Source organism: Anguilla rostrata, chromosome 11, assembly GCF_018555375.3.
Source record: "Anguilla rostrata isolate EN2019 chromosome 11, ASM1855537v3, whole genome shotgun sequence".
In the NCBI taxonomy this organism is placed as follows: Eukaryota; Metazoa; Chordata; class Actinopteri; order Anguilliformes; family Anguillidae; genus Anguilla; species Anguilla rostrata.
The window spans coordinates 10,079,365-10,093,022 of NC_057943.1; the positions used below are offsets into that span (position 1 = coordinate 10,079,365).

Consider the following 13,658-nt stretch of genomic DNA (forward strand, 5'->3'; position numbering starts at 1 on the left):
TCAGAAGCACAAGAAGAGGCTGTGCTGAGATGGAGCTGGACTGAGGTGTAGTAAGTGTGCTCTGTCCTGATGGGTCAGCAGGTTTACCGCCCCACATTGTGAACCCTGTCAGCAGCTGCCCTACATTTATGTTTCTGCACCTTAATGTTTCGGGATATTTCATCTGCAAGACCCTCCCGCCCCCTCCCCACCCAAACCAGCCAAAACTGGCCCGATGGTCACTTCAGGGCAGTTGGATTTAAAAATAAGCCTGATTGACTGAGACATATGAAGCATCTGGGAAGCAGTACTTCCGCACTCTGGTGTAAAAAAAAAAAAAAAGTAGTGTAAAATGAGTTATGAAATGATGCCAGTTTCGATTTATGCCTCTAGCTGCTGATAAAGCAGGCCTTTGGTACGTGGCACACTGAAATGGAATCGCTGCAGTTCTGCGTTGCCAAGACGATGTGTGCTAAGAGTTGAACGCGGCCAGGCAATGACATGTAAGTGGATCAGGGTCATAGGATCAGTGTGTTAGATAAGAATACGCTGTGATATACACGCGTTGCACTCTGGCCAACGTAACTTCTGGCACAGTGCGGTCAGCTGATAATATTAGGCTCGATCCTGATTGGTTCTGGTGTGGCTTAAGTAATGGGCTCATCTGCTGTCTTTTTGGGAATACCCAGTCACCGTGCTTTTCTGTGGGTGGGAAACGTGGTCCTGGACTTTGTAACAAAATAACACTCATGAATCAATACCAACTAGGTATACCTCATTAACCCTTGATCCTAAACATTCACAATGGTGCTATGAAAACAGCAGTGGATTAGGTTAGTGGCACTTCCTTTGTAGACCTACCGTGAGCTCCATAATGTTTGGGACAAAAACATTGTTTCTTGATCTGGCTGTTCTCCACAATTTTAGATTTGTGATCAACCAATTCACATGTGGTCAAAGTGCAGATTTGTTTAAACCAAATTTTTGTACATTTTGGTTTCACCCTGTAGATAATATAACACTTTTTATACTTAGCCCCCCCACCTCCGATTTCAGGGCACCATAATGTTTGGGACACATTGTTTCATGGGCGCTTCTGTTTAGTGAGGTGTGTTCAATTGCTTCCTTGGTGCAGGTCCAAGAGATAGCTTTCAGTATCTAGTCTTGATTTTAGGCTTTTGATTACCATTGGGAGTCTGTTGTTGGTGTTTGTCAACATAAGGACCAGTGTCAATGAAAGTCAAGGAAGCCATTACGAGGCTGAGAAATAAGAAAAAAACTGTCAGAGACGGAGGCCAAACCCTATAATCAACTGTTTGGATCATTAAGAAGAGACCACTGGTGAGCCCAGTAATTGCAAAGGGCCTGGTAGGCCAAGGAATACCTCTACAGTTGATGACAGAAACACTCCTCAGGAGGTAGGTGGGGATTTGTTCGTAGACTTCACAAGCAGAACTACAGAGGCTACACTGCAAGATGCAAACATCTAGAAATAGAATCACTCAAATGTTTGAACAAGGCTAATACTTAAACCAACCATTTTATACAGAAGATTACAGTAATTACAATATCTAATTCTTATTTACTTTTTGCGCAACCATCATTTATATTAGAGCTTCTGATAAAATGTTTCTGAATTGAGTAAAATTCAGCAAGCAATGCTGAATGCTTATAGCCAGGACTAACAGCCGAGAATGGCCTAGATTCTTTCCACATCGACAGTCTGCCTTGTTTCTTCTCAATGTCTGTGGAATAATACATGTACAACTGTAGGTGTGTAGAGCCATAAATTTAATGTAATTACAAAACATTCAACACAATCAGTATAAAATGACATTTCACAAGTATAAAAACACCACAATCAACAGAACGTGTCCGTCAAACACTCAATAGCACTTTCACTGAAATTTCACTGATATATAAATACTGTTAAACATTCAGTGCACGCATCCAAAGGGGGCACAGTCTATGTATATAAATCAGTCTCTTGAGTGACACACATCTGCCATGTTTACAGTTCGTATCATTTGATCATTCCACTTACCAAAAGTTGCTTCAAAAAATTTACTAAAGAAGTACCGAAGAACAAGCTACGTAAAAGCTGAGGGATTTGAAAGTATAACTTGCATAGCACCGCTTCATTCTTTATTAGTGTTTGAAATGGAAGATCCGAGGTCCTCATAGCAGCACTGGCAGGCGGGGGGGCGGGCGGGCGGGCGGGCAGGTGGGTCGCGTGCCAAAGGCGTGGTGGCGTGTGAAATGGGGGCTAGGAGGGGTGGGGTTTTATTGCAGATTTTCCGAGGGCGAGTCCAGCAGCTCAAACATGTCGTCTATGACCTGCCATAGACAGCTGTCCAGGGGAAAGTCATTGTCCACCAGGTTGACGAGGTAGTAGTTGTCGTGGATGTACTGGATGATCATTCGGGACGGGGACTCTTCCTCATACAGCTTGGCCCACTGCTCGATCCACAGGGCGAAGGCTTCGTCCTGCCAACCATCAACAGGCTCCCATAAAACCACCTTTTCTCCACAGCTTTGGACCTTTTACATTTTTAACTAACAATCAAAGCATTAAATCGGCTTCTGGAAACTTAAGCTGACAAGGTACCTAAATCATTCAATCTAAATATCCAGCCATATAAATGGATAATTATTTTGCGTGTAAATTTTAAGTTACCCTGAATAAGGGGACCTGCTAATATAAATAATGTACTGAAGTTTGAGGGATTGTCTGAACTGAAGAAGGCCTGTAAGTGGTTTCTCTTGCAGCAGCCGTCATTACTACCGTTACACAGTAATGCCACGTGCATGTGCCCCTTTTAAAATGGAGAATGAACAACACATTCAAATGATGCACAAAAAAGATGACCTTAACAACCTTACCTTCCAGTACAAGAAGCTGACTGGATCCACCACCGTGGGCTGTACAATCTCCCGGCCAGGGAATATGCCCCAGGTCACAGCGTTGGGCTGCATGTCGTGGGCATTGGTGATGTTCTCGCCCTGGTGAGACATTTTTCATTCATTCACAAAGTCTCCATTTCACAGCTCATTGCCTCCATCAGCACACACTTTTCATTTGGAGGCTGTGATGCGTGAAGACGGTTTTACCTTGACGTTGACGATGTGGTAGTTCACACGGGGCTCGTATCTCCTCAGTACTTTCAGGAGTGCAGTGACGTTTTCACTCGACGTGAAAAACTCCAGATAAGCCTGTTGATTATGCAAGGAAGTTGTTTTTAAGCCCGCATAAAAACATCGTGTGACGTCTGTGCTTGTGTATCAGACAAATTCTTGAGGTCTGGCTGTTCAGAGATCTTGTAACAATCAAGTGTCCAAAGCAATCAGACAGGGCCCGAAGTCTTACCCTCCAGGGCCATTGCTAAAACCTTGCATCCATTCAACACTTCCTAACATGTTTGTGTTCCCACAGTGACTGTGTAACTAAACTTTCCTTTCTTCCATTACAAACCTGGGGTCCATTTTTATTTGCCTGACTGGCCAACAGTTAATAAACCTCATAAAATGCAAAAATAAGGGAAAAAAGTTTTTAGAAGTACAAGATGACTCATAACCCCAAGGTCACACTACCCAGTATCCTGAAAGTAGCTTTCCAAATTGCACAATGCTGACTTCACTGACTAAAACATTTTGTGGTGAACTCGTGGTAGCAAATCGGTGACGAGCCACGTCGCGCGCCCTCACCTTCTGGAAGACGTAACCCCCCGGGGGGCCCCAGCCCACGATGGGGTCCGAGGACGGCTTGCCGTTGATGTTGGGCTGGGAGTTGATGGTCAGGATGCCGCGCCGGTTCACCTTCTCCAGCTCGTCCTTCAGCAGGTTGGTCTCCGGGGCCAACGGGTCGTCGTTCCACGGCAGGCAAATCACCTTAAAAGTAACAGCCGTTTATAGCCAATCACAATAAAGAGTCCTGGTATGAAAGAGCCAGTGAGAAAGGCCGGAGTGAAGGCTTAGATTTAGCCTCGGTTACATATTAGACAGGGCGCTCTTGGTAAGTCTGCTAAGCTCTGGTAAGTCAAGTGCGTGATGTTGCCTCACCTTGTGTCCACCACGGTTGGGCTGGGCCATGATGTAGCTGGTGAACACCTCGAAGACGCTTTCCTCACTCATGAGCTCCTCTCCCCACATCATAAGCAGGTCGTCTTTGGACGACTTGCTCTTCAGGTAGAACAGGTAGTAATCGTTCAGCTCGCCGAAGGCAGGAGAGGACGAGTTTCCCCTGACGGTTGAGAGTTAGGAAGATCTGATTGGGCACAGCCTCTTATATGCTCCTCACAGTGGACTTTACCCCTTGCGTTGTCCAATTATATTGCTTACATGTGCGCATACTAGTTCTCAGCACTGACGTAATTCCAACATACTGATGATTCTAAAATGTACAGTGAATAAGACAATTATACTGATTTCATACATTCAACGTGAAAATGGGCAACAAACTCAACTGTACGGTAAAAAACAGAACATGAAACACACCATCTCCCATTGGGGAACTCATCCCAGTCTTGAGTTCTGTAGATATAGCTTTTGGGTCTTGAGGCCCAGAAGATTGGCCGGACGTCCTCCACTAAGCGTTTTGGATTGGCGCTGATGGCCCAGGGGAGCGGTCGCCTTCAAAGAGAGAAGATCAGTTTTCAAAATCAGGCGAAACTGCTGAAAAGTTTCCCTTGTGACATTTATGGAGTTTTTCCTTGTTTTGTTTGCATGTGACAAGTACAACCGAGTACCAAATCTTTTAAATTTTTAAATTATGAACACAGACCTGGGGTCCTCAATCCAAAGTCCCAGCTGCTTCAGAATCTCGATAGTGGCCACCTCTCTGTTGAGCGTGTACAAGTGTAGGCCTGGGACCTCCCCACTGTCCAGGAGCACTTTGCACATGCCCACTGCCTGGTGGATGCCATAGTTCCGGATGGCGGCGTCATTGTCCTTGATGGGCTCAATAACCTGCTTGATCTCCTCTGGCACTTCCAGCTTGGACAGCTTCACTAACTGTCGCAGGGACTGGTAACCCTGAAAACACCCAAAATGAATGGTGTGGGAAATACACAAAACATCACAAACTGACCTACTACTGTTCTGCTCCAATGGTAATTAATTCTTCAGCTGGACGTGAGATGGAAAAAATAAATATAACATAAAATATCCACGCATGTATCACTTGGATTCTTGAAGGAATGCTCAGTTTAGAGTACAAAAACTTACTGCAGGTTTAATGATTACCCCAACTTCCCCCCTAATGTGAACAATGTGCAGTTTTGTTCCAGGTACCTGGATGGGGAAGATTCCAGGCAGGATGGGGCAGGTGATGCCAATGGCCCTGCAGTCCTTGAGGAACGTGAAGAAGGTCTCCGCCCGAAAGAAGAGCTGGGTGACGATGAAGTCGGCCCCGGCGTCCACCTTCTCTTTCAGGTGCCTCAGGTCGTCTGCGTAGCTCTCAGCCTCCGGGTGGCCCGCGGGGTACCCTTTACCATCACGAGAGGGGGAGGAAACACAGCCCATACACATCAAACCAAGAGATGGGTCATCCAGCACTGCATTTTACACTCGCACCAGAAGAACAAACACTTTGTGACCTAGGCAGACGCTCCCGGACGCTTACCGGCAACGCAGATGTCAAAGTAGTCGTCAAACTCGCAGCGCATGTGTTTGACCAACTCCGCGGCATAGTTGAAACCTCCTTCCTCTTGCTCCCATCGGTCTTCCATGGGATCTAGTGGTCGGGGGCGAGCACATACACACTCAAAAAACACACACAGAAACAAAATGTCAGCTGCAGCCCAGGAAGACTGTCCTACACAAGCTCAGATCCACTCCTGTGCTCCTTTAGAAGGCCCGGGCGACCTGAAGAGCTATCGGTGAACACGCTGTCTGTAGAGAGCCAGCTGAGCGATGCCCGTACCTCCTCTGAGAGCCATGATGTTCTTCAGGCCCAGATGCTTGGCTTTGTTCAGGTGTTCGGTGATCTTAGCCTTGGTCTGGTTGCAGCAGGTCAGGTGCAGGACGCTCTCCAGGCCGCAGTAGTTGACGGCCGTGCTGGCGATCATCATGGACGACGTCTCCTTGTCGGATCCGGGATCCCCCGCCGGGTGCCAGGTGATGTCGATGAAAAGCGGTCCACCCAATCCCATGCGATCAAACCTACGAAACGAGACGGGGAGAACCCGCGGTACGTCAAAACACGCCTCGCATAAATCTATTCGCTTGGTTTTTTTTGGCTTCATTTTCTTGTTTAGCGCGAAACCCCACGGTTCGTCCAACAGCAGAGCCCTGTCCAAACTCACAATCTGTCCCCGTCTATCCTACTGCACCTTTACCCCAGATTTAAATAAATCCCTCATGCGAGATGGGTATTCTGGCAATAGCCACAGGGATTCACCCATGTGAATGCACATTGGCACTGAGTGAGACACCCTGGCAGCTAGCAATGAAGAGCTTTGAGACCCATGGAAGTAGCTGTAGAAATCCAATCCACGAGAAGAGAGATCCATGTGTGACATGGGATACAATGTGGTCATTTTAACAAGGCAGTACCATTCAGCGATAATGCAGAGACAAGCACTAGGGATGCAACAGTATGATATTTTCACAGTATGAAAACCGTCCCAAAAATAGCAGTTTTAGGGTTTCAAGTTATTGTAGCATTTTTGTTCTTTAGGTTTATTGTATAACAGCCCTTTCAGGGACAAAAACATGAACTGATCATTTTCAAACTTTATTGCAGGCAACAGGCAGCCATCCTACTTATGTCCAAGTACACTGTAGCAGTGCATATTGCTCATTACATGACCTGCATTTTATAAGCTTAAGGTAAGGCAGGTACAGCGACTGCGAATATTAAGTTTGCTAAAATAATGTACCATGGACAAGGCAGTGAGGAAAATATCGACAGTTAGGCAACTGACATTTTGTATACCACGTAGCCTACATAGCAAAACCAGTATGGCTAATACTTGCAAGAACAGAGATCCGGGGAAAGACGCAACAGAAATGGCATCCAAGGTAACAGCGTTACTAAGATACCCGACCACGTGCGGGCCTTACTAAACCGGCACCGCGCCCGGCGGTGAAGCCTGACCTGGAGATGAGGTTGACGGCGCCGCTGGCGGTTCGGGGAGGGAAGAACTCCAGGGAGAACCAGTGGTCCCCGGACTCCGTCCTGCGCCTCATTTTGTCGCGCAGCCTGTCCTTGCGGTCGGCGTCGAGCACGGGCGTGGAGCACCGCGAGCTCTCCTTCGAGCTCTCGCCCCCGCTGTTGCTCCCGCCGCTCGAGTCGCTCTTGGCGGCCTGCCAGTATCCATCCACACGCTGCACGTGATTCACCATGGTGTCAGAGGTCACCTTCGCCTGCCCAACGAGAGGTCAGTTAGACTCACACATACATTTTTTTTTTTTTTAAACAATCAGACTAATTATGTGGGCTGCTTTCAAAAAGAGGAAAGACTTGAATTTAATCTTTTTTATGTAATGCATCCACTACTTCCACGCACAAAAAAATGGAATATTCGATCTCTCAAATTTGTAGCCAGAGGGTCAGTTTAGGGACACGGACTAGAGAATGCTTAATCATTAAGTATTTATTATTTAAACACATTTCCAGACAAAAATGAAACTTTGTAAATGTGAGAGGACAGTTAATACTGGTGCAATACTGGTGAGACGTGGACATGACACAGTACGCAGTGCATTATGTGCACTGTATAACGGGTGCATAATTCCGTTTCGTAATATTCACATAATCCAGCAGCGTTTGTGATGGTTTGTTCCGTTTCATATAGTGTTCACTTCACTTCTAGCCAACACTGTAGCGTTTTCCCAAAATCAGTAAGTGTCGATCTCGAATTTGGCCAACACTTCACTTTTAAGAGATAGAAGATAAATCAATATGGGAGCATCAGATGGCCATGAAACGAGAGAACAATGTAGGCTGTAGCTATGTCGGCTGAAAAAAGGTAACAGTTGACGAGCTGCTGAGATGTACGACACGGTTTAGTGCAACTGCGGGGCAACTGTATTGGTGCGCGAGTTGAGTTTTTACTAAGATTCGTACACCCTGACAAAGTACGAAACAGGACATGACATTAAAGGCCAGCTGGCTGGTTGCTGTGGGATAGCATAGCATGTAGTGTATTCCCTAGACAGAATTCTACACTTTGAATTAATCTATTTTAAATGTATTGCCATCTCAACCGAGGATGCCAAGAATTTACTGCCGTCTTTAATCTTGTCAGCAGCATGCCTTAGGTACCATTTACGTTTGAGGCATTAAGCTGACGTCCTCATCCTGAGTGACTTGCAATCAGTGCACAAAGAAAAGACCTCGATGCACAAATCACCAACGTTCCAGGTAGCAATTAATGACAATGCAATGATCCGGGCCATGACACACCAGCAATAGGTAATCCATTGTCATTAAAATTAACATGTGGAAAAGAGGATATTGTCACAACAACTTCAACCATGCATGTTACAGTAGTTCTGCAGATTCCGTAGAATAAGTTGACAATACAAACAAATGTATTTAGATTAGAAAATGCAGAGCCTACAATAGCCGCAAGATATCCCGATATTTAATAATGTCGCAATATATAACCGTTAGCTACCTCACGCATTACTTTCTGAAATACCCTTTTCGATTTAAACAATGCAGGTAATGCACGTATTAGAACACGTTCAGTAATGTTCGATTAGTTAAGAGTAGGCAAGGAGGGCCGTACCCATTCATGGATTTCGTGCCAACTGCTGTTCTTAATCATTAAATCAGTCGAATCATTAAGCAATTGAGATTAAGCTACGTTTCTTAATGAATGATAGCCGAAATGTCAGCTGAAAACCTGCATCCACTCAAGTCCTTCAGGAATGGATTTACCCACCGCTGACTAAAAGGAGGAGTTCTCATGAGAATCATATGGTAAATGGACTGCATTTATATAGCGCTTTTATCCAAAGCGCTTTACAATTGATGCCTCATATAGATAAGCAAGCTGTATATTGCCATGTTACCCATCTAACAGTTCGCAAAAATGCCACTACACAGGTCATATCGTGGTGCAGTTATTATCAGCAACCCGAACGAGAACAATACAGTCGGCCATGCAATTATTTGCAAATTGTGTTCATTCATACAAGGAATCACAGCTCGAAAGCTAGTAAAAATGGCAGCATGCTTGTATGATAAATGAAATGTTAGTGAGTTAAAAACACCAGCATACCTTGAAAGCGTACCACTTGGGCTGCTCCCGGGATTCGGTCACAGCCAGCCTGCCTACCTGCGACTGCAATGATCTTTCCTCGCAACAGTCGCACATCCGTTATGATCAGTCGTAGCGACAAGCCGCTTATAAGTAGCGACACTGATGGCTTTGGCTAAGCAAACGGAATGAAATGCGCCTTCCTCCAAAGGCATGTAGGCTACAAGCAATCACGTGACATTTAATAAGCAGGAGGCGTTAAAGAAAACGCAGCGAAGTCGCGGTTGGGAAAAGATTGAAAAGGTACCGTAAATAACGGTGACCGACGAACATTGTCGGACCTTTGGTGTTTTCATAATATTGGAAAAAGAGCCGTAACAGTCCAAAGTCAAAACATCATATATATATATATATATATATTTATTATTATTATTTATTTATTTATTTATTTTTTTTTTTAACATCGCATTTTAAAAAAGTGAAAAAACTAAGGTACATAACGGTCAGGAATGACTTATGTAGCATAGGCTACTGCTGAATGTTATGCAGTGCTGGAATGCAAGATAAGATAAACTTTATTGTCTCGAAGGAAATTTGTCTTGGACAAACGATGCATACTGTCCAACTGACACATTTTCATTAAAAAAAAAAACTTTTTTAATATGGAAACAACATAGGCTACACGAAAGACATAATATACAGAGCACAAACAAAAAGAGCCACACGACACAAAAAGAATACTGCTATATAAATTCTATATAAATCTATATATCTATTACAGCCCCAGAGACAATCCTACCATAGACAACGCAGCAGCAGTAGCCTACCTGTCCGCGGCGCCAGCGGAGCAGCGAAAGCCCGAAGCTGTGATGCGTGTAGCTAGTGTTGCTATGTAGAACTGGCAGCTGTACTGTGTTAAACGGCCATCGAATGTACAATATAAAGTAGAGGATTCTGCACAACTCATCATACCTGAACCGAATCACATTGACGGGATAGCCAGATCAAGCCTGTAGTAGATCAACGTCGAACGAACTAGCTGTCCTGTCGTTTGACTCTGTGCGCGTATGGTCAGCGACACCGACCATCCTATTAAATTTTACAGTGGAGCCTAAGCACCTTCAATAGGGTACCATGTTTTTTCCCTATGCTGAATGGAAAATGGTGAGAAATGTAAGCAACAGTAATGTTATCTATGAGATGCAACAATAAGTGGCCTGTTCATTGTTTAATTAATTGTGATTAATTCTGAATTGTGTACCCGATTTCTATTCATTGTATATATTTATTCAATTTATTGTTTTTCATATACTGTGTAGCAAATACTTTTGGGCACATTTTAGTACCTGAATGGATTTCATCGGTGTGTTTCTATTGACCTCATGTGGTAATTATGTGGTAGTACCACCAAAAACAAAGTCTGAGAAGGCCACTGATTTTGTAAACAAAAGTAGGTGAGAGGATCCCCTTGGTAATATTATAATTTTCAAATTGCAATTTTCAGAAGAAACATTTCAGATAATTGAATAAGAATCATATTAAATGTATGCTGACATGCTTTTAAATACGGTAGAGCTGGAACCCTATTGTTTCTGCTGAACTGCTTTCTTTTTCTCCAATAAACGTATCTGTAGCTCAGAAACCGTAATTCCTAGAGCAGTGGTAAATAACCATGTTCCTGGAGATCTACCATTCAGGAACTTTCTACTTCAACCCCAGTTTGGCACACCTGATTCTATTAAGTAGCAGCTCAATGAAATCTCTAGCTGTTGAATGATGTGTGCTTTGCTAGGGTTGGAGTGAAAACCTACAGGATGGTAGATACCCAGTACCAGGGTTGGTTACCTCTTTCCTAGAGTAACCATATTTGGAAGGCAAGCTACTATGCCCCCCACTGCTCAGGAAAGGTATCACACACATTGGCAAAATGGTGCCACGAAAAGGCATATATTCAGTTTTTGGCCCACAACTTTCATACCTATAGTCCAATTGATGCAAAACTTCATAAACACATTCTGGCTTTCCAGACGTACAAATTTGCCAAACTTCATACATACATTCTATCATTCCAGATTTAAAAATCTACCTTTGGTACTAATCATGTCAACTATCTATATATGCAGAGGTTTTTTCCATAAGGACTTTTTTTTATTATTATTGGTCACGTTGTGTCCTATATGCATCATGCTGGTATACAGCTTGAGGGGCTGATATACACAAACATACTACAAATCAACCCAAGAGCACAAACATTACCACTATCCACTATCCACAAGCCACTATCAACAAATTAATAGACCATTTTGGAGTGTATGTCACGTTTAAGTCAGGAAAGTTGAGCATGCCCTGTGGTGACAGAACACAAGTATCGATACACTAATAAGGAGAGAGTTGGCTAAAATGTCTCGTTGTGCTGTTGCCAATCAAAGTTCATATAACAAAGAAATAGGGCCTTCATTTTTACTGAATGTCACTGTCAAGTACCCCCATTTAAGCTAAGTGCAGACATGTGGCTGCAAGCCATTACAAGAACAGACTGGACTGATGATATCATTCATAGTTTTTGTGTCTGCAATGCCCATTTCATATCAGGTAACGTTTTCTCCAGTGCGTAACACACACAAAACCAGAAATCAATGAAGTCGGCTAACAGTTATAGATAACTAAGCAGCTTTCACAAAGTTAGCATTAGCAGGCTAATGCATAATGGGAAACACCATTGACCGATATTAGCTAGCAACCTTAGCGTGTAGTCAGGTGTACCTTGTAAACAAACTGAAACACTCAAGGCAAGTTTCCAACATCATTCAGTTTATAAGGCAAGCATAGAATTGTTAAACTGGCATTTAGTGCTATGGTATATACCCAGATAGCTAGCAACTCAGATCTGCACAAATTCTGGCCCAACAGTGCTGACTATAGGGACGGCATGTCCCACACAGATACAGTACAAAGAGTCTGGTACTTTCCAGGGTTTCATACAGAAAAATAACCACAATGACCACAGACTCTCAGCCCTTAAAAACATAAATTTCTGTACCTTCTGACCTCATGTCAACAAACATAATTCACAAACACCTTTGTTGTACGTCGCTCTGGATAAGAGCGTCTGCCAAATGCCTGTAATGTAATGCCTTCACACATCCACAGAATAAAGCCCCAAAAATTAGGGGATTTTGCATTTTTTCCGTCTTCTTTTTCCTGCCCATTACATTGTTACAAATGCTCCAGGCCCACAAACAATACATCTTCCAATTGGACATTTAGCTACACAAGCCAATCAAAACATCACATATACATGCAAAATAGCTTGTTGCATATGGGACCTTCGAGGCGCAGGATCGAATCCCACCTAATGCTCAGGCAAATCTCTATTTTGCTATGCAAGCTTAATTTTTAACGAATAATTGGCTGTTACTTTAAAACTATTGCTTTTGCAACTTATAATCCCCGTGGGAACTTATAAGGTGACACTTAAAACTTTAAATGACCACAATGTGTTCAGATGGTAATATGAAAAAACACAGGGCCAGGTTACTTGAAACTATTTAGAAAACACCGGGAAGCAGCATTGCTTTGGAATACAGCATGTTTACTTTGTGTGAGCTAAGATAGCCAATATTGTTTCTTGTAACTTGGCCGAATTTTTATATCAGTACTAGATATCAGTCTAGATTTTTAAGTCTTAGTGACTTATAGACGTACTAGATATCAGTCTAGATTTTTAAGTCTTAGTGATTTATAGACAGTGCTTTGTATGTGTGAGTAACTTGGCATTTTTGTGCGTTGAAAAGTTTTTCTTCACATAGTATACTACCCACCTATTATTACACCGAGCGCCCCGGAGTAGACAACAATAGGTACGGTTTTGAAATCGGTGCATTAAAAATCGTATTAACAGTTCGGATTAACGATCTGGCTAGCTACTAAATCAACATTTTATTTAAAAATTACACGAATTATGTGTAACGCTTTAACGCTGTTTGGCGTATAGAGAGGGATGCGACCTTTTGCACAGCTTGCAAGTTCTTCTAAAACGAGTGGTATTTTTGACGTACCATGAATACATTTGCTACAGTAGCCTATGGTGTTAACTTGTTGGAGCTGGCTTGGTTTATGCAGCACAACAGCTCGCTTCCAAAAAAGCAATGCTGGTTTTCATTCCATTGTATGATAGCTAACTGTCCCAAAAGTTTTATCGTAAGTTATGACGACCAATATTTAAAATGATTTTTGTGGGGAAAACAGTTTCGTGGAATTGAAACAATGCAGAAAACTACATCCGAAATGATACTCACATTTTGTTCCATTGTGTATACGTATTTGTATTTTGTACCGGTCTAACCTTATTCAAACCGTTCTTGTTCAGCGCCATATGGCCTTTCTTCTTAGCCTGTAGCTGCAGCTTCAGCACGTGACAGCGTTGTGCGTCACATGACAGGAGTGTTGTCTTGTGTGCCGGACAGTCGA

The 13,658-nt window shown here is 43.3% G+C and overlaps 1 protein-coding gene across 2 annotated transcripts; it reads right to left on the reverse strand.

Annotated features, from left to right (window-relative positions):
- Positions 1-1,753: 1,753 nt before the first annotated feature.
- Positions 1,754-13,643, reverse strand: mthfr (methylenetetrahydrofolate reductase (NAD(P)H)). 2 transcript variants are annotated; one of them, XM_064297790.1, is made up of 12 exons: positions 13,487-13,643; positions 7,076-7,344; positions 5,900-6,138; positions 5,600-5,710; positions 5,269-5,462; positions 4,760-5,010; positions 4,474-4,608; positions 4,039-4,219; positions 3,685-3,867; positions 3,091-3,192; positions 2,863-2,982; positions 1,754-2,466 (listed from the first exon to the last, which is right to left on the reverse strand). In XM_064297790.1, exons 1-12 carry the CDS (start codon positions 13,496-13,498, stop codon positions 2,263-2,265), a joined length of 2,001 nt encoding a protein of 666 aa, XP_064153860.1. In that variant the 5' UTR covers positions 13,499-13,643; the 3' UTR covers positions 1,754-2,262. The 2 variants fall into 2 exon arrangements, with proteins under 2 accessions (XP_064153860.1, XP_064153859.1); XM_064297789.1 differs by lacking the exon at positions 13,487-13,643 and adding an exon at positions 9,210-9,406.
- Positions 13,644-13,658: the final 15 nt, after the last annotated feature.